The sequence below is a fragment of the Natrix helvetica genome (assembly GCF_964273705.1).
Source record: "Natrix helvetica genome assembly, chromosome: 5".
NCBI lineage: Eukaryota > Metazoa > Chordata > Lepidosauria > Squamata > Natricidae > Natrix > Natrix helvetica.
Window position 1 is genome coordinate 48,001,720 of NC_138551.1, and position 22,109 is coordinate 48,023,828.

At 37.3% G+C, this 22,109-nt stretch overlaps 1 protein-coding gene across 5 annotated transcripts in view; it reads right to left on the reverse strand.

Annotated features, from left to right (window-relative positions):
- The window catches only part of ARHGEF4 (Rho guanine nucleotide exchange factor 4), a 121,855-nt gene that overhangs the window by 3,203 nt on the left and 96,543 nt on the right, over positions 1–22,109 (reverse strand). For 4 of the 5 annotated variants that reach the window (XM_081955134.1, XM_081955133.1, XM_081955132.1 and 1 more), the window contains 8 exons: positions 12,634–12,813; positions 11,002–11,196; positions 8,058–8,237; positions 6,408–6,640; positions 5,524–5,653; positions 3,611–3,742; positions 2,658–2,901; positions 1,261–1,338 (listed from right to left, as the gene is read on the reverse strand). In XM_081955134.1, coding sequence (XP_081811260.1) covers positions 1,261–1,338; positions 2,658–2,901; positions 3,611–3,742; positions 5,524–5,653; positions 6,408–6,640; positions 8,058–8,237; positions 11,002–11,196; positions 12,634–12,813 — 1,372 coding nt within the window. Of the gene's footprint in view, positions 1–1,260; positions 1,339–2,657; positions 2,902–3,610; positions 3,743–5,523; positions 5,654–6,407; positions 6,641–8,057; positions 8,238–11,001; positions 11,197–12,633; positions 12,814–18,707; positions 19,698–22,109 lie in introns of those variants that run through there. The other variant, XM_081955136.1, reaches the window with a different exon arrangement.

Below are 22,109 nucleotides of genomic sequence, written 5' to 3' on the forward strand. Positions count from 1 at the left end.
CGCGCGACCCCCCAGTGCGCATGCGCGCAAAATGCGCGAAACCCCCCCTGCCATTTTTACATTTTTTTTTGCCCTCCCCATGCTTCAGAGGCTTTATAGGAGCCTGGGGAGGGCGAAAAGAGCCTCCCCCGACCCCCCGGAGGCCCTCCGGAGGCTTCAGGGACTGTCCAGAAGCTTCCCTGAAGCCTTCGGAGCGCTTAAAACCACCCTCTGAGCAAACCGGAAGTGACTTCTGGGTTGCTCGGAGGGTCGTTTTAAGCACTCCGAAGGCATCAGGGAAGCCTCGGACGGTCCCTGAAGCCTTCAGAGCGCTTAAAACCACCCTCCGGGCAAACCGGAAGTGACTTCCGGGTTGCTCGGAGGGTCGTTTTAAGCGCTCCGAAGGCATCAGGGAAGCCTCGGACGGTCCCTGAAGCCTTCGGAGCGCTTAAAACCACCCTCCGAGCAAACCGGAAATGACTTCCGGGTTGCTCGGAGGGTCGTTTTAAGCGCTCCGAAGGCATCAGGGAAGCCTCGGAAGGTCCCTGAAGCCTTCGGAACGCTTAAAATGACCCTCCGAGCAACCCGGAAGTCACTTCCGGTTTGCTCGGAGGGTGGTTTTAAGCATTCCGAAGGCTTCAGGGACGGTCCCTGAAGCCTCCGGGGGGGGGGAGGCTCTTTTCGCACTCCCCAGGCTCCTATAAAGCCTCTGGAGCCTGGGGAAGGCGAAAAATAGCTTTTAAAAAGGTGAACTCAGCTGGCCAGCACGCACATGCGCGCTGGCCAGCTGACAGGGCAGCGCCTCGCGTGCCCTGACAAATGGCTCCACGCGTGCCATAGGTTCGCCATCACGGTACTAGAACTATAACCTAGTCATAGGGAATTCTGGAAGTTGATCCACACATCTTAAATTTGTCAAGTTTAAGAAACACTGGCCTAGATTGACATGTTACAAAGCACCTTCTCCAAGAAGGCAGTGGTAAAACATTTTCTAATTATTGCCATGAAAATTACATGGGTATGGCCCTGAGGTTACCTGGAATTAAGTTCAGCTTGACAAAAATGTTAACCTTTCTGATTCCTGCCACACCAAATAAAGCCAAAATATTAGTAATAAGTAATTACTTGGATTTTGAATAGATTTTTTTTTAACTGCAGCTTTTGAAGATAACCAAGGATTGGATCATAGCCTATTAACTCAGATGATTTTGGGCCATTAAGCTGTGATATTTATTTTAGGGGAAAGTTTAACAAGGAGGGCAGACATATCTCTTGACTTGCCTTTTGGCTTTCCACTCTGGTTTTGTTTGCTGGCATTAAGCATAGCTTGTTTCTTCTGCATTTCAGTGATGGAAAAACCTTGAAGATGAAATAGGAATTAATACAACGAGGCTTTTCTAGCTATGTTATGGAAACATATGCATTGGGGAGGGGAGACAGGGACAAGGGGCATATCAAGCAGAAAATCCCAATGCATGCGATAGAAACTATACCAAGCATAACAAATATAGATTAAGGTGTGAGGAGGAAAGCGGTAGGAATGGAAACTATGAAAAAATGAGACTACAGCTGTTCATAAAACAGTCTAGTTTTCAGGAAGGATTTTTTAAGAAGGAGGACTCGATTTGTCAGGCTAAAAAGTAGCTGCAGGCAATGGGTCTCCATGGGATGAGATAAAGGGATATGCTACTGCAATCTTCAAACTTCTCCAGATATATTGAGCCTATAACCCCTATAATTTCCTCTCAGCCTAAAAATTCACAGGGCTGGCAGGCAATTCTAGGAGACCCAACAGAGTAGAAGTACATTACTTTGGAAGATACTAATTTAGGGAATCCTATGGCTTTCCAGATTTTACTGAATTGTAACTCAGCATTCCTCATCATTGGCCATACAAGTAGTACTCAATTTATGATCATAATTGAGCCCAAACGTTTGGTCCTAAGTTGTGGTAATTGTAAATTGAGTCATGTGACTGGACTCAATTTTACAACCATTTTTATGATGGCCATTAAGTGAATCACCTTGGCTGTTAAGCAAACCATGTGATCATAAATCTGAATTCATTTTTTTTGCCAAACAATAGCAAAAAAATTACATGACCCTATGATACTGCAGCCATCCATAAATGCCATCAGTTGCTAAGCACACAAAATGCAATCATGTGACTTCTGAGATGGTATGGCAATTATAATAAGGAAGACTTTTTTTGCCCTAGACACTGGTAACCCAGCAGCATATTAAGGGTCGCTATTCTCCATCTTTTACTTATGAATACCCTGCAAAGCTAGATTTCTAAGATAAGCACTTCAGTAAGATTACGAAAAATTCAAAAATTATATGTGATAGAAATGTTTGCCGTTATGTGACTCTTGAGAATATAGAGTCAATAACGAAGTGCGAACATTTTAAGAATTTAATACATAATTAAGGTGTAGGAAACCCAAAGGTGCTTTTTCAAGAGGCAACTGGACTTTCTAGTAAGTGTGAAATTGATCTGCCTTATTATTTCATTGAGAAGTTGGAGCTGAACCAGAAAGTCCAGTTGGCTCTTGAAAAAGCACCTTTTTTTAAAGGATAATCATGACCTGGATGACTCAGAATCTCCATAAACAAGGTATAGGGAACTTCATTCACAGCATAGTAGTCCCCAGTGATAGTTCATGGCTATTGCATACCTGTTTCCTGGTCAAGCTGAACCTGCTTCCTTTCATTCTCAAATGCCTTGAGCCAGCGTTGCTTCTGTTCTGGTTTCTTTGCACAGAATAAATGGACTTCTTCAGTGTCCTGGCAATGCAGTTTGAACGCATTTTTAATAGTAATATTGAAATCTTTATCCTTTCCATCTTCCACATCCAGAATTTCCATAAGATCCATGTTGATCCGACTCTTATAATAGAGGATATCACGCCGTAGGAGATCCTAAGGGGAAAAAAGCAAGCATATTTCAGCACTTCTCCAATGCAACAATGGTTAGGCAGAGAACAACAATTTCCCATGTACAGACTAACGATAATAGTGTTTTTTAAACTCCTTGCCTGATCTGAAACAACTGAAAAGTTACTTTCAGGATTTACATTAAATTCCTTTTTTACACTTTATAGCGCACTCTGATATCCTTTGAGGATTCTCAGTTAGGCATGTGTTTTGATAACAGTTGGAGATATTTGTAGAATTCTTTGTCTTACCATACATCCGTAGAATTTAAATTCTAAGGAAGAACAAGGGTGGCAATTCTGCTAGATTAAATTTGATAGCATTTTCATCTGCATCTTTTCTCTTATAAATGCTAAATACGCACCGGTAACTTTCCTGCAGGGTTGCAGAATAGTTCACAACAGGCTTTTTCCATTAATGACCTGAGCTCAAATGCACAGAAAGCCAGCCTGAAAGAAACTTCAGTCTTATAGGCATTTTGGCAGAGTCCTCTCCCTGCCCCTCTCCCAGATTCTTTCCTTGGTCTATTTAAACAGTGGTGCTTAGTATAATAGGTCACCCCCAACACGCTGTCAGGTTCTTTAAGCAAAATGGTTGAATGCCAAATGTTAAAAAGCAATTGAGCAAAGGTGTAATTTTGCTGCCACCAGGAGACAGTGCACGTGGGCAGAGGCAGCAGTAGCTCTTAGCTTACCTTCTTGCAGCATACAAGTTGGTGATCAAAGAGGAAGAACATTCTTTGATGGCTTTTTGCTTGAGGCTGGGAAATTTTGGTTAACTCCCCAGAGTAGATGAGTTCAGAACTCTTAACAAGGACATCTTCACCCTGTCAATCAGAACAGAAAGACGCATCACTTTCTTTTCCACAGAAGAGAATAAGGAACATACAGCAGCTTAGTACTGAAATTCTCTAGGGTCCCAAATGGCTTATTATTCATCTTCCAACTTTGCACCCTCTGGGTTAGTTTCATTAAGACTAAAAATCAGGGCATCCACATAAAAGCATTTGCTACTATTCCAAATCAATTGTTCTTCCTTTTTCCCTTGCCCTTTAAAAATAGGAAAAGTGTTTGAAACTATGTGTGATGATCTTCGTGTTATTTTTATAAGCTATTCTTATTTTTAAGAAGAATCTGACTCCACTTGGGAAGTGGTGTAGTTAATCTTATATAAATCAGTCAGTCTATATCAAGGGACTTATCATTGCCAATCATTCTTAAACATTTTATTATGTAGAATAGCTACAACTTTAAAAATAAGCCTAAGCCATACTTCCCTGAGAGTTGCCATGGTTTTACATCATCTGGCTTTTGTAAGTCAGACTGAAATGGCTCTTTCACTCAAGGCTAAGCTTTTGTTGAGATTTTTGGCTGTAAACTGGCCTCCTATTCTATAGTAAGTGTTGAAAATAATCGAGTTGGAGTAATATTTTCTACTAAGTAACATGCTTTGAGAATAAGGGGACCTGTGATCCGAGATCACTAGACGATGCTACTTTTTTGCAAGTCAGAGAAGAAATCTAAAGCTAAATGTAGACACATACAGGATACAATCTCAAGCATGCTTCAATGAGAATAAGCCTCGCTGAAGTTGAACACACCCCAGAGTAGATTCAGAAGTTTAGTATATTTTCTATACCCATGGGAGGTATGATTTTATGTATTGAACTCCAATTGACTTTATTTCCCGAAACGGTATGATCACCAATTGTACAGTAAATCCATACTGTATTTTAATCTTCTTTTATGCTGTCTAAAAGGTCACAATCCAGCAGAGAGGAAATCCAAAGCACATGTACAATATATATATGTGTGTGTGTGTGTGTGTGTGTGTGTGTGTGTGTGTTGTATTTGTACTGATAAATAAATAAAGGGAGACTAGTATAGATCTATTTCGAGCTAATTAGCTCTCATCAGCTAGCCATACCCTTACTGGGATTCGATATATATACTTTACTCAAAAGCTTTAACAGCATTTACTTCAGTGCATTTGGCTTTATTAAGATTGTGGCCAGTATATGACTAGCTCATAAAAAGGTCTTCCCTTTATCAACCCTTGTTTTGTTTTCTCAGTAAGACAGATAGAGGAAAATACTTCTCCACTTTTTTAGCTTTTGACAAGATGACCATATGATATGCTCGTGTTGATAGACCATATGATATGCTCGTGTTGATAGCTATTAAGGAAACAGTGACAATTCATATCACTTAAGGTTCTGACGTACAGAACATTATAAACAGAGGCAGAGTCTATTTTCAACAAATGCCGTCCATTTGAAAACAAGTGGAAGGCATTAATTACAGTCAAAACATTCCTGGATAACTAATTCAGACTAAGAATTAATTCAGCTTAATTGTGGTTTTGATTGCTAAGCATCTGGCCCCAAGTAACAGGAATATTTGCAAACTTATAAATAGGTTTATTTAATTGGATTACAAGCAGACAGAAATAGTAGATCAATTTATCAATTAAAATATGTAAACATGTATTAATTTGGATGAGATAGTACATGGTGTTTCCTTGTCCAGGAGATGAATTATGAGTTTGTGCACATCAGCAAGAATAATGCTCATGTGGCTCCTTGTTTTGAAGATGTTTGCATTTTACCTCCCAGTCCTCTATTGAGCTCTGCCACTGAGCAATTTTGTCTATATTTTCCAAACGCCTCTTCCTTTCATTGATGAGCCGTGCTACATTTTTCATGGCATTCAAAGCAGCTTCAACATCTTTAAAATCCCTACAGATGAAATAAATTCCTTTAGAGATATGAGCAAAAATTGCAAAAAAAAGGTAAAGAACTAGCCTTCCAGAAATTGGCAAGGAAATTATGGGTCAAAATGAAATATATCTATCTTTATCTCATTTGAGAAAGAGAGAGGGAGAGAGACAGAGAGACAGAGACAGAGAGACAGAGACAAAGAGAAAGAAAGAGATAGAATGCAATGAATATGTCATCACCTCAATTTTAATTTTCTTTCTACTTATTTGGAGAACTTACAACACTGTACTTAACATTTTGATACTGGGTTATTATTTTCCTAAACTACAAACCTTTGCAATGGCTATCAATTATGCTGATTGTTCTTAAGTATTTGTTTTTCCAAGTGTTGAAGTAGCATTAACCCTCCATCACCCTATTGATTCTGCAGGGAAACAGATTATTATTTTTGTATCTCTGTTGCAATGTATGCCACTTTCTGATAAAGGCAATGGAAATTGTGGGCAGAATCTCAGGATTTCATAGAAGGAGCTTCTGAAACCTGCACTAACCATTTGCAATCATTCTTCTGTTACAAGGCAATTAGTTTTTAAATGCTATGGGGGGGGATGATATTTGCTCATCAAGGTGAATAATCTGTAAGATCTCTAAGAAAAAGACTGCATAAATTTCATTACAAAGGAATGTTACCAAACAAAAGGTGTCAGGATAACTAAAACATAATGACATTTTTCTTTTCATCTATTTTTTTTAATTCCTCCCTTCTCCTTACCTATGCTGTGGATTGGTATATTTCAGCAGTTCTGCAAGCTGTAGGGGATACTTGCAAATTTTCTGCACTGGCGTTAGGAGGAAACCATCCAGAGAGATGTCAATCATCTTCTGAAGGAGACGGCATGCTTCGAAGAAATAGACGTATTTGTTCACTTTGGTAAGACGGGAAAGCTCCATACAAGCATTTGGGTGATTGTTACAGTACTCTGAATAAATCTGGAATTCATTTTGCTGAATTGGAAGACAAAAGATTGAATGATGGAGAACAGGATCAATTATTTTTGAAACCAGAATAATCCAGTCTAACACAAAATACAAATGAACGTAGTTTAAAATATATGAGTACACCACCATGTGAAATCTTGAACTATGCAATTAATTCAATTGGACAACAGAAGGATACCTTAGGCCAGCCTTTCTCAATTGAAGTTCCACAAGAGGTTGTGATTTTTTAAAAAAAAATCATTGTTTTTTTATTTCACATGTCATACAATACAAGTACTCACAGTAATAGAATTTTTTTTACACACCGCAACAGTTTAATGTTCCTTGAACTGTCAATATAATAATTTTTATGCAGGAGTTCCGTCGAAATTATGTCAGGAGTTGCCTTAGATCAGGGGTGTCCAAACTTGGCAACTTTAAGACTTGTGGAAAAATATTAAGCAGAGATGGACATTCTGAGAACTTAGTTGTTTTTTCTTATTTTTGTGGACAAGTGAAAATAGTCACTTGGTAGCCAATTTATAAAAACTGTCTTCCAGGAGATAAATTATAGTTCTGCCTCTAAACTAGAAAATCTGCCAATTATGAGGCTTAATATTTTTCTTGTTATATCATAAATTAGGTGTAAAATTATATTGATGCATGCACTCACTCACATGTCCGGTGCTGGGCGAACCGGTTGTTACAGTATGCGATGCCCACCTCTGTCTATAATCTGGTATACAAAAGGCACTCAAACATTTCAGTCTACTGCTTAAGATTGGGGCAGATGTTTTGTAAATGTACTGCAATTCCCAACAATTCCCCTTGAGTTTAAAGCAGTGTTTTTCAAACTTGGAAACTTAAAAGATGTATGGACTGCAACACTAGTATTCACTGCTAGGTAAAAATAAGGAAAATACTCTGAGTTAGTCCTCATTTTTTTCTGTTATCAGATCTTAAGCTTTAACATAGGTTTGTTTGTTTGTTTGTTTGTTTGACAGTAATCTTATCACAGGGTAACTCCGTTTACAATCATAGAAGACAAAAATTGTATAAACTAAAAACATAAAGTTAATACAAAAATTATTTATTGTTTAAATAATTTAAATAATTTAATTTACTACAACTATTTGAATGTCCTTTTCAATGTTTTCTTCTTTCAGGCTACAATTGTAAGTACAATTTCCAGGAATAGGGTTCACTGAGCTCAATGAAACTTTGGAGTGAACATTCTTAATACATCAGCTATTCCATCACAGGTGTGTGTGGGTGTTTTTCCTAGAATTTCATGTCCAGAATAGACATTGTTCAGAATTCTTGGAGTGAAGGGTGAAGGCACGTGAAGGGTATGGATGAATTTCACTGTGGGATAGTGTCACCTAGCTGCAATGCCTTATAAACCTGGCCTTTAGCTTGCTTACTTGCACAAATGTCAACTTACATATTCCAAGAAGCAAGAGCCAACCTCACTTAGGTGAGGGCAATCTTTGTTGAATTTCTTCTCCAAGGCTTTAACAAATTTTTTCTGGCATTTGTAGATATCCTCAATATTCCCAAATATAGTCTTCAACTGCTCTTCTGTGAACATGTCTGCTCTTTTACGGCACTGTTTTATATAGCCCTAGAAAGGATCAAGATTTGTAAAGCAGAGTCAAAATAATCTGCAGTTCCACTCTCCTAGTCAGAACACTATATAGATGGAACAACAATATAATGGTGCTGCAGTAACTTTGCTCTTATTGACATGCAATGAAAAGACTAATTGTTATAAAAACAAACCTGGAATTTCTGCATTCAAAATTCAAAAGACTGATACCTCTACTTTTAAGATGCTCATAATTAGAGACAGACATAACACAAGCCTTACTATTTATTTATTTATTTATTTAATTTGACTTCTTAGTCGCCCCCTCTCCCCCCAGGGACTTTACATTAGCTAAAACTAAATTTAATCTATATGTCATACTAAAAAAAAAAAAAAAACCCATATTCTACAATTGTAAGAAATGATTCACTGGCATTTTATTCAGTTTGATTTTCTCAGATTCCTAATAAAATTTTATATAGGATGATGATGAGTCACAAAGAAAATATGCATATTTTAGCCAGAAATTGAACTTATTTTTTTCTTCTGTTCTTCTGGACACTTAACATTAGAACCATCATTAAAAAGGCACAACAAAGAATGTTCTTCCTGGGTCAACTCAGGAACTTCGGGATGCCCTAAGAGATATTATACAGTTTTACAGAGGAATTATTGAGTCTGCCATGATTGAGTCTACCATTCTATAACTCTCTGATTTGGCACAGCAACCAAATAACACAGGTACAGATTCCAACAGATAGTTTAGACTGCAGAAATAACCATTGTAACCAGCCTGCCTTTCATAGAAAACCTATATATTGTGAGGGTCAGAAGGAATGCTGAGAAGGTATTTGCAGACCTCACACATCATGGACATAAACTGTTTCAATTCCTTCCCTTGGAATGGCACTATAGGACATTAGACATAGGGACAGCTTTTCCTTTTTGCCATCAGTCTGCTGAACAGTTAATTCTCACAATGCCGACTAATGTCTATGTGTGTTTACCCATGTAGCATGGCTGTAGTATTATTCTTTATCTTTTTTATCTTCTTTACTCCCCCTCCCTTTTTTATTGGTATTATTATGATTACTATTATCCTGTTGTTTTGCATGTACACGGGGAGCTTCTGAACCAGAAGCTTCCGTGTCTGTCTAATCACACTTGGTCCAATAAAGCATTCAATTCAATTCAAAATAGGTCTAAGTGGTAGAAATTGTCATATTCGTTTAGTCTCTCAAATAAAGATTCCCTAAGGGATACAGTGCTAGAATGGATTAATTCAAGGATGAGTTCTGGCAAATAGCTAATATTGTACCCATCCCAAGAAAGGGGCTAGGGAAGAAGCTACAAACTATAGGCCACTAAGCTTAACATCTATAATAGTAAAGTTAATGGAATCACTCCTGAAAGAAAGGATTGAAGAACAATTAAGACCCCACAACTTGAAGGACCCAAAGCAGAATGGCTTTATTGAGGGCAGATCACATCAAACTAATTTGATTTGTTTTTTTAAACTATGTCATAAATCTTTTGGATGAAGGTGGTGCTGGACATAACATACCCTGAATTTTAGGAAAGCTATTAGCCTCTGATAGTTCTATATAACGAGCTCCTTTAAAAGTTGTACAGGCTGGGGCTTAACCATTGGATGGTTCAGTGGAAAGGAAGTTGGTTCAGGAATAGTTCCCAGTGTGTGATATTAATGGGACACTGAACAAACGCCAGTCACCAGCCCTGTACTACAAGGCTCTCTCCTAGGTCCTGTTCTTTTCAATATATTTGTATGTGATATAACAGAAGGATTTTCTAGGTAAGGTTTGTCTTTTTGCTTATGACACAAACGTGTGTAATAGAGTTGACGTTCCTGGAGGTATTCCTAACATGGAAAACTATTTTGCATTGGTTGAAAATTGGTTAGAAAATGTGGAGACTGCAGCTCATTGTTTCTAAATGTAAGATCATGCTCTTGGTGAAAAAGAATCCTCTGGTAGGGTACAGTATTGGGAGTGCAGAACAGAAGAAAATGAACTAGATATACTTATAGAGGTGTGTAAACATTATGGACAGGCAGCTGTGAAGGCAAATAAAACTCTGGGATACATCACTAGAAGAAACATCAGCAAGAAAAATGAGACTTTTAATCTTGCTATAAAGGGCTTTAGTTAGACCCCATTTGGAATACTGTGCCCAGTTCTGGATACCTTACTTTAAAAAAGATATTGATAAGATTGAGCAAGTCCAGAGAGGGGCAACAAGGTGGAACAAGGTCTGACGGACAAAACATATCAGGAAAGATGGAGGAACTGAGCCTGCAGAATGGAAGGGGAAAGTGGGGCATGATTTAAATCTTCAAATATATTAAGGGTGTGAATAAGATTCTAGAAGGCAGTTTTTTCAATATTAAGCAAAAATTAAGAACATGGGAGCATAACCTCAAATCATCCAAAGGGAAGTTCAAAAGTAATGTTAGAAAGAACAGTGGAAAGTTGGGATCTATTTCCAGCGGAGGTAGTGAGTTTAATCATCAGTAACTGAATTTAAACATGCTTGGGATTAAAGACGGGTCCACCATCTGACAATAATTAAAAATTTAAATTAAAAAAATTAAATTAAAAAAATAAATACATTAAAAAGAAAAGAAAACAAACTCAATAGATCATTAGATCTTTTCTGCTGTCAGTTTTCTATGTTTCTAGAGCTTTTTAGAATTCTTTTTTTTTCTTTAACATGACCCAATCAACATCTTTGATCAATGTACACTAGTAAAACAATACATATTACCTATATGCTTCATTACCTCACAGATATCTTTTAGGTGTTTGATGTAATCTCTTTCTGTGCTTAGAATTTCATTAATAACATTGGTTCTCATTTGATCCTTTGTTGTATGCCCCATTCCATAGCGATGAGCAGCATTTCTTCCATCTTCTTCCCGACCGTCTTCTAACTTCAGAGGATAGTCTTCAATTGGTTCATCCTGGTTCACTCGGAGCTGTATCACATATGCAGTATTAGCTTAACATTATTTAACTACTGAGAGGGAGGCAGAGTTTGGGCATCCATGAGAAAATATCAAGCCTGTGAGATGTATTCTGTCTAGTGAGAATTTGAAAAGCCTTGGCTCAAGGTATAGACCTAAAAATCCCTAATTAATCTCTGTTCCATCTCATCTAGAAATCCATTTGCCTGTTTTGCTACTATTATATCCATTTCAACAGTAATATCTTTGCTTCCTTCCTGGAACCAAGAAAGTACTCTGAACATCCTTTCTCCAATATCTCTAGTATTGCTGCATTTCTGTCACTTTTTCAAGGACAACAAACTCTTTTAAGCACCAGTGTTAGAGGTAACTGTAATGAGCCACAGCCATATCACAGATGTGCAGAAGAAGAAAGAAAGAAACTTTTACTACTAAAGAGATGCAGATCCTATCTTAATAAAGGATATGGTTTCACAAGGAAGGGTTCTATGTTCCAGAACTCAAGGATTGGAGCTGGCTATGCAGGATTCTATGCAGGATTCTTAGAGGAAACAAAAAAAATCTCTCTATAATTATACACTTTTGTGTATAATTGCCAGTCCCAAGCCTGGAAGAATTTGCCCATCATTAGTTTCCATCCATGTAGTGTTCCACCTCATACATTCAATTTAAAAAATGGCAAAGACTGTTGGATGTTCTGGAAACTGATATCCAATATATCAAGAATATGTTTTGAGAAGAAAATGATATTAAAAATTGCATAGTTCAGATTCTCTTATTGTACCCCTGTACTTCAGCCGCTCCTGAATGTCCGATGTAATACCACAATTTATGATATTAAAGATTAAGTATTTGTTGATGGTAAATTAGGTAATCGGCAAATAGGATCATTGATCCATGTTTTATCTTAGAAAAGAACTTTATCCCCAGTATATAAAGAATCCATTAGAAGTACTTATCTTTACTAATGTGGATATAGAGCAAATGACAGCATATTATATGAATAACTTAAGACAGCTATATAACCTATATTCCTCAACTGTGCATCTTCATCCTAAAATATGTTTTTATTTTACTCATACATCAAGTATTTATAACTTTTCCTCTTCCACTCAAACTAAGCACTATAGAAGGGAACATGAATGACATAATTAACAATCTTGGACTGCATCCCCAGAGATATGATGTTGAAATCATGGGAAGTGATAGTTCTTCTAAAACCAATGCAATTGCCAACATTTTTTGTGTTTCTGAATAAACATGGGAAGTATACAAAACATTCAATAATAATCCAAAAATAGGTTTACACAGTTTAAAAAGAAAGACAGATAACTTACAAATTATGGTTGTATGAAAAATATATTAAAACTAGCAGAATGCACACCACGAAGCATTCAAGTTATCTTCTTTCCCCAGTTCATTGATCAAGGGTCATACATGGGTTCTTACCCGTATGAAGCTAGCTGGGAACCAGCCTTCATTCTCCATTATCCTGCCCCACCACCATTCTTTGTTAGTAGCATCCATGACTTCAACAACATCGCCAGCCTTGAAACCTAGTTCTTGGTCATCCATAGTGACATGATCCCAGAGTGCTTCTGCATAAACCACACCGCCATCACTGATAAGCTGAAACAGAGAACACAAACATTTTCAGAAAGTCACGTTGGAGAGATGAACCAGTTTGCTGGGGAGGGAAAGGGCAAAAAGGGGGAGGGGTGTTTTTGCCCTACCTATCCAGTAGGCTTTAATGGAGATGTTGTCACTGATCTAAGATACAAAACATTATGGCTTTGCTGAAATAGGTGCTCTTAGGTTTCTTTTTCCTCTCTTTTCTGTCAAACCAGGAACCTAAAGTTTGCTAATGATTACAAACCGATTAGCAACTACTTAGTTTTATAATGTCAAGCTTGAGGAACGGCACCATTTGCTTTGTTGTTAAAACTTGCATCCATTGTGTTCAAACTACTTTTTTTTCCCTGTTCAGTCATGTCCATTCTCGGAGACTGCCTGGACAAGTCCCTGCCGTTTTCTTGGCAAGGTTCTTCAGAAGTGATTTGCCATTGTTGCCTTCACAGGGATGAAAAGTGACTGGCCCAAGGTCACCTAGTTGTACAGGACTAGAATTCACAGCCACAGACTTTGTAACGTATAGCATCTGGTCTCGTTCTTAAGATTTCATCCTCTCCAGCTTCACATATATTACAATTTCATCAATATAAGATCACAGATTCCCCTCCTTGAACAATATGCAGCCTAAAAACCAGAAACAGTAACGTCTTTGCATTTAAAATACTAAAGGTCATTGTGACAAATAAAACAATAACCACTACACATACTAAATGCTTGTCAGCATCTGGGACTCTCATAATTTCCTGGGGTTAGAGAAGCTGAGGGATGCTGGATGGCTGTTCACATGTATTTTGGAGCTTTATGCTGGACTAAAATTAACCCCAAATTCTTGTGTCAAAAGTTTCATCACATTTACATTTTTGTTCAGGTTGAGTGGCCCAGTTGGCAAAGAACACTTGAATAGTCAGTCTTTGTGACTGTCGGTGTGCTCTTGCGAATAATTGAATTAAGAAGGGATGGAAACTCATCTCTCCTAAAGAGATTTGCACTGAATTGCTAATTAAGAGTCTCAGTCCTGTGCCATATAAACCATAAGTCTATAAGTATGCAAGAGTAAACATTTTTCAATTTTTGGGAAAGACTTAGTGCTAAACAGACTTCATTGCTGCTTGCATTTTCCCAATCATCAATCAGCCTATATGAGAAGGGAAAATCTAGACTGAAGTCAGAAATCTGAGTTGCCATGATATATTCTCTTTCCGGAGAAAATAAATATTTGAAATCCGTATATAATAGGTAAGTCTAATTAATCCAAGGAGGATTTTCCCCTCAAAGAAGCTCATATCAATGCAACTCTGATGATGATGATGATTACATAGCCTTTCTAAAAATAGCGTTTTCTATTTCATTGATACACATTTGGGGATTCGCTACAGAAAACACGCTCTCTCTCCCCCCTCCCTCCCCCCCTCTCATTGCACTTGGGTATCCATTCATGCCACAGAGTATTTCTAGAAAAGAATCAGTGCTTTAAAAATAATCTCATAAACATATTACATGTTTCTATTGTTTACTATGGTAAAACTATTTCAATTTATTATTCTTAAAGCAGTTTGTTTATGTGCTGAAGCTGCCAAAAAAGCCAACAGAGTCCTAGACTGCATTAACAGAGGGATAGAATCAAGATTACATGAAGTGTTGATACCACTTTATAAAGCCTTGGTAAGATCACACTTGGAACATTGCATCCAGTTTTGGTTGCCACGATATGAAAAAGATATTGAGACTCTAGAAAAAGTGAAGAGAAGAGCAACAAAGATGATCAGGGACCTGGAGGCTAATACATACAAAGAATGGTTGCAGGAATTGGGTATGCCTAGTTCAATGAAAAGAAGGAGTAGGGTAACATGATAACAGTGTTCCAATATCTAAGTGGCTGCCACAAAGAAGAGAGGATCAACTATTCTCCAAAGCACCTGAGAGAAGGACAAGAAGTAATGGATGAAAACTAATCAAGGAGAGAAGCAATATAGAACTAAGAAGAAATTAGAACAAATAATCAGTGGAATAACTTGCCTTCATAAGTTGTGGGTGCTTTAACACTGGGATTTTTAAAGAAGAGATTGGACAACTAAATGGTATATAAGGCTTCCTGGTTGAGCAGGGGGTCGGACTAGAAGATCTCCCAAATCCCTTCCAACTGTTATTATCACATTTTTTGAAAAGTATAATTGTTTCCTGGTGTAGGATCCTCACTGCAGCTCTATTTCACCTCACCTTACCCATCTTTGTTTCCTCAGCTACCTTACAACTTTCTCCACCCATTGCTTTCTGCTACCTCAATACTCTTGGTTCTTTCCTCTTGGCAGGGTTACTTTCCCTCTTCCCAATGCATCACTATATTCTTCCAGTTGTCTCGCTGCTACCTTCAAGTCCCTTCAGATTAGCTTGAAATATTTCAAAATGATGCACTAGTTTTCACCCACATTTTTTAATGAATGTCTTTGCTTCCCATGGCAGTTGGCTGTAGACAAGTTCTTTTCTTTGTAGTAGTTATTGGGGGTTGGGGGTAGGATTATATTCACATATAAAATGGAATTTACCACAGGTATTAAGGCCCTTTTTCGGCAGAGTTAAAAATCCCTGAAAATGTTAAGCTGTTTCTCCCTAATCATATTCCCCATGCATTTTGATTCCCAAGCAGGTCCAAAAGGCAAGGAAGTTACTATTCACTCCTGGCTCTTGCTTACACTACCAAAAAAACTTATTCCAGAACTAAGTTCTTAATAGCTTCTAGCATGGATTGGTCTGTTCTCTGGGAGCCTTAGGGCATCCATAGAAAATAGCTAACAATTTAATAAACTCACAATTACATTTTGTGAAGATATCCAAGGAAACAGTCCTGTTTTTTTATTTTTTGCAGGAAGATAATCTAGATGGCTTTTTCTATTGCCAAAGTATCAATTAAATGTATTTAGTAGCTACTATTGTGTGCTCAAAGATAAAACCAACTTCCTTTGCCCTCCCAGCTTTTTTTGCTGTGACACCCCTGCTGTAACTTGCAATATCAGGGATCCTGAATTTTTTTATTTTCTTCTGATCTGTAATAAGACTTCACACTGAGCTCAGAAAGCACTTTAAATGACTCACTAAGTCTTAGCAGAGTCAAATTAATTTGTTTTTAAAATACAAAAATTTTAAGGCAAGGAATCCTTCTTACATCTGCAGATGTAGGTGGTATTAGAAAATGAAGAAGAAAAGTGATGGTGCAATTTGTCACAGGATCAGGAAGCCTGTCAGGTTCCTCAAATCGCATGGAAGGTGATAAAACAATATGGCTCTTGGATATGGTAGTTTATGTATTAGCATACAATCCAAATGGTGATACAGCTGGAACCCAGAAAAATATAGAAACAAAACTACAGTTCTTTCCATTTCAAGCTGGAAGGGTATTTATTCTAGATCTGGTGCAGTATTGTGATTGAGCGGTAAAATGTGAAGATGTGAAGTCCCCAGTTTGAAGCACAATCATAAAAATTGCCACAAGCATATCACAATTTCTCAGTGATATAATAACATTGATCTATCTTACAAGGATATGTAATTGCCAAGATCTACTATGTGTCCCATTTAGAAAGACATGTACCTATCTATCTACCTATAGCCTGAAGTGCTACATTACTGGAAAAGTTGTACCAAGTGGTACTGATGAAAGTCTACCGCTAGATAAAACTAATTACTTCTTGAGTAACAATCTTGTGCATATTACTGCTGCTGTTTATGGCCCTTGGAATTATTGTATCAGATGCTTTCGAACCATCAGGGGTGTCAAACTCACGTCGTCATGGGAGCGTCACACGATGTGTCGGGACTTTTCCACTCTTCGCTAAACCAGGCATGGACATGGGCACGGCTAGCATGGGCTGCAGCATTATGGCATCTGCCCCAGGAGCTGCGAGTTTGACAGCCCTGCCTTAGATTCTTCCCAAGTGAATATTGAACTAAATCTGGCAACTATCATCCTTCATTTCATCTACCTTCCATTATCTTCTCTACCATCACATTTTTTATTTGCAGATATTGCTAACATTAGTTCTAGAAATTAGTCATATTTATAGCATGCTCAAGAACCAGGTGTTGTACCAGAGCAAAAAAAGTTTACTCACTGAGGTACTATATCAACAAACCATGGCTGCAGAATTGCAAGTAACAGGGAAAGCTTTCCCTCTTCCAATTCAGTCTCAGGTGTTTAGCCCTTAATGCAGAGAGGAGGGAACTTGTTTGTGTATGTATCATTCGTTGAATCAATAACAACAATATGACCATTGGATTCTTACATATTCCCATGTACACTCTAGCAAAACTAATACCATAATACTTGCTAAAATAGAATCAGATTGTAATCCATTTAATTTCATACAAAGGGAGAAAAACAAATGTGTTGTGGAAAGGAACAACCTTTAAAAATAAATTAAGTCATTAGTTTGTAATATCTGGCTATTGCAAAATATTCTGATTCTTTCTAAATGCTAACACTTACTGTGCTTATCATTTGTTGATATTTAAAACTGTTAAACCACTCTTCCAAACATGCTGCTCAAGAAAATAAATAATGCACCAAAGCCTATAATTTTGAGAGGTAACATCTTGCTTTCTATTTCATTGTTTCCAAGCCACTTTCAAATATTATGTAGTGTGCATGGTGAAAACAAAACTTTGAGCCAAATAAAAACCAAGTTTTTTATTGTTTGAATTTTTTTTATCTTCACACAATGTTTAAAGAAACAGATAAATCAATAATTCTAGAAGTTATCCTTGCTACATATAAGGTTCTATTTTCAATTAAACATTTTATGAAAAAATGCAATAATGATCTTAAGAATTTTCAAGCGCTAGTGTGCCTGGTTTGTCTTAATCAGTGAATATGGTTCAGAGGTGGTATTCAGCAGGTTCTGACCAGTTCTGGAGAACCTGTAGCAGACATTTTTAGTAATTTGGAGAACCAGTAAATACCAACTCTGACTTTTTTCTGCCTCCCGAGTCCCAGCTGATCTGGAAAAATGGGGATTTTGCAGTAACCTTCCGCTGGAGTGGGGAGGGAATGGATAGGTTACAGTATCCTTCCCCTTCCATGCCCACCAAGCCACACAATGCCACCAAGCACGGCCACAGAACCAGTAGTAAAAATGTTTGAATCCCACCACTGATATGGTTATCAATGGAAGCTGTCCAAAAAAGCATTCTGAAGCCTAATTACTGATCAGGCCTTCATTTCTCAAATCTATCTGGCTTGTTCTCATATCCCAACACACACACAATTTTTCTGGATGCAAAAAAAAAAAAGGAATCTGACCACATCAAATATTTCATAAGTCTAACATTGTTTAGAACACAGAAATTATGAAGAACAGAAAGGAAATGGCATTTAGCACTGGATTTCAGTTCTTCTGCTGAACTCGTAGAAGAAAACAGGAGTTTCATTAGCAAATATGGGAACAAACAAGATATAAAGTCTTTTTTAGTGACTTTAGACTAAGAAGGAGGTTGTTGAGTTCTGAAGGATTGAAGAATTTATTCAAAGGCTTGAATTCAAATTTTCCATTTACCATCACTGTAGGATTAATTTGAACTTGAAGTATTTATTGAACAATTAATAGTTTTTGCTGATATAGTCCAAATCCTCTTCCTCGTTTTTATTCTATACACTTATATATCATTGTCTGAATTTCTGAATGGAACTAATCTGGCAATAAAAATATATCATTAATTTTTTAAAAATGATTTTTCCCTATTACAGAAAGCTCATCTCAGCGAACTTTTTTGCTAGAGAAAAAAAAAGGAGGGGTCACTTTTCTGTCCAAAGTTCCCGCCAGTCATTTTGTCCATATCCTTCTACACACAAATGCTCTAAAATAATTAAGAGAATGGGATAATCACCAGTGAAAACATACATTCCACAGAGCAGTTGTCAATTGTAAACACAGATTCCTGGTGTACTCTAATGATCCATCATTAATCCATTACAGCTAATTGGGTGTTGCTCATATTTCTGCACATATATTCTCAGAGGCCCGATAGTCTCAATTATAAAGCAATCCTGGTTTCAGCAGTTTGATGTTTTCTCACAGCAGTTGCAGACAAAGAACCATTTTCTTGTGTAGTTCATCAATTAAGCGCTCCTTAACAAACCCATCATCTGATGGAGCCAGCCTTTGGGACACTTTAAAGCCCACTCTCCAAAGAGGGGGAAGCACCTCTGCATTCAGCAATGTAGGGATACATCCAGAAGTCATTGGCACCTACTCAATTAACCATCTAGCCGCAGTCCTTTTTTCTTGCAAAAGGACAGGCAAGAGGAACAGGGTCAGCAGGGAGACAGCATGATGATGAATAACCGGAGACAGGCGCAGATAGACAGCTATGACAGAAGAGATGCCAAACCAGAATCAGACAAGGAGGAGCTGACCTGCTGATCAATCTTGGAAACCCTCATATCCAACTACAGTCCTGCTTCTCAGAAAAACGCCAGAAGAAACATGAGCACCACGTTAATGATGATGAGAAAAAGCAGAATGACAAACACCACCACACGTTGAGTGTCCGGGTTCATATTGCACCGGAGGAATGTGTGAAGAGCACTCCATTGGTGCCTGCTCTGATTAGATCCCTTCGCCATGCTGACAACAGCCCTGGCTCTAGAAAAACAGTATTTTAGCAGCTTAGCAGCACTGTCTCTGGAAAGAAAGCCAAGGAAGGGGGGAGTGCAAACAATGGAGTCATTCTGCAGCTTTCAGAAAGCAAAACTTAATCAATTTCCTGCAACCATCATCATTATCAACTTTCAAGCATAATGCATGCACATGCTGGAACTGTGTTCTTCCCTTTCCAAGAAAGTCTTATCTTTGTTTTATCTCAGCAAATCATCAGCTTTTCATTTTATCTTGCAGAAAAGAGCTGCCTCATTGCATTAGCTGACTGAAGTTCCTGTAGCAGGAAGCCTCTGTGTGCTGAAACTCAGCAGTGGGACTGGCTTTCCAAAGAGCTTGTCAGCTATTTGCTAAGCACTGTAGCTAGGATACAGGCAATCCTTAGCAACTAGAGAAAGGATGGGAAAGGAGGCTTTCCAGGAGCGCTGCAGAAATGGATATATGATGAATCATCCTCACAATATAGCTACACACACATTCATTAGAGATACGTAAATGATGTAGATAGCTGGAAATATATTGCAGCTAAAGCAATGAAAACCCTTTGGTACCTTAACATGCAATTAATTACATTTCTATACCACCCATCTCACTAATACAGCAACCCCAGGCAATTTACAATATAAAAAAAGTTTTTAAATGTTAAAAAACAATTAAAATTAGAAAAATTGAATAGAGAAATAAGTTTAAAAAAACCAATATGATGGGCAGTCTTGAGGTGAGAATCTTCTCTAACCTGTCAGCCACCTCCAACATAGTAGGCTCCCATGCCAAACAGCAGAATTCAAGTTTTTAGGCTCTTCCAGAAAGCCATGGGTATGGGGAAGATCTCACCTCCAAAGGGCAAATATTCCAGAAGGCAGGGCCACAGCAGAAAAGGCCCGTGCCCCGGATCCTGCAAGTTAAAATTCTTTGGCCAATGGGATCTGAAGTAGCTCTTTCCATTGGAATGAGTGAGATGGCTGAAGTCCCTCAAGGTGAGATGGTTCCTCTGATACCCTGAACCAATGCCAGAAAGGATATTAAAAGTAATGTCCAATACCATGAATTGTACCTGGAAGCAAACAGGCATCCATTGTCACATATTCTACCTGAAAGGCTTCCAAAACAGTCTACACAGCTGCATTCTGTACTATAATATGGAATTATGGTATGAATACCCATGAATTACACTTCATTCATTGATTACATTGATTACAATTAGATCAATCTAATTACCGTAAGTGGATCATAGTCTTCAAGAGTTTAACATTACTAAAAAGAAGATTGTAAAATTTAGAAGATAATTTATTCAAGTAGTCAGGAAATATTTTTTTCTTACAGAAAATATTTCCTTCTTACAAATTTTCTTTAGAAATTGCCTGATGAAGTTCAGAATGTATGCACAATTAAAATATTTTGAGAACTAATTAATCGCAATAACATCAAAAACATGGCAGAAGAAAAATGTACAGTATTAGTTATGCTAGTTTCAGAGAGAATAAATATACCTGGTCTATCCATTCACAATGATCCTGGCAAAAAACATTTATTTGGATATCAATAATTAATTGAAGGGAAAGGAATTGAATACTTAGTGTGGGTCTATGATTGACCTCTTTAATCTGTTGCATACTTTCTAGGTTTTTAGGGGAATGCACCAATACCTTAACCTAATGCTATTAATAAATAGATGATTGAGGCAAATACTGTAATAACTGCTTTACTTATCCTGAAAGACCCAGCGGTATTTTGTTGACCAAATTAAACCCCCGTATTTCATTTAAAGTTACTTTCTGTATTTCATGTAGTGAATAGTACAAAGTACAAAGCCCTCTAGTAAAAATACAAAAGTAAAATTAATTACAAAATAATTTATAAAAACATGATTAAAAAAAAGAAATTACAGATCCAGGAATATTTGACTGAAATTCCTAAACATTGAACAAAATCAGCAGCCACCTAAGCATAGCCTTAGCTAATAAGCAACTGTACGCTATATTTATGAGTTGAAAGAAACTGAATTGTATCCAAAATCACAAATTGCTTTTGTGATTTTTGATTTATTGGTTTCTTTTTAATCTTGGTAGCCTTGCTTTAAATATTCAACTTTATAGAGATTTTGGTCAACAAAACCGTTTCTCTCGGGTGACTCTATTCAGTACTACAGAATGATATAGTTTCATCTAGGTAATAATACATAACAAATAATAACACAATATTTGCATGGTTCAGGAAAAAAAATAGAGACAAGAGTGCATCAAATTTGAACTGTGATATTTAGCTACTGTTGAATGCTAACACAAACTTCTGTATATTTTACCTTAGTACTTTCCTGTGTTACTTGCCAACTTGCAAGTATCATTTGTTTTATTGTAATGTAGTTTGTAATATACTATTCACAGATGAAACAGATCACAATCACGTAAACTAAAATTTTACCTACATGTTCCCTCTCCCAGTTTACTCTCTTGAACATAGCTGGGAGCACATACATGTGTTTTCATACTTTTTAAAGAATAAAAAGTAAAATCATGAGTCCAGAATTTAAGAATATTCAATTCAAACATCAAAGTCTTGCTTTGAAATTATAAGAAAAAGGTTGACATCTTGCCACTACTAATTAAATTGGAGGACTGGTTCCTCCCTTTGCCAAAAGCATCCAGA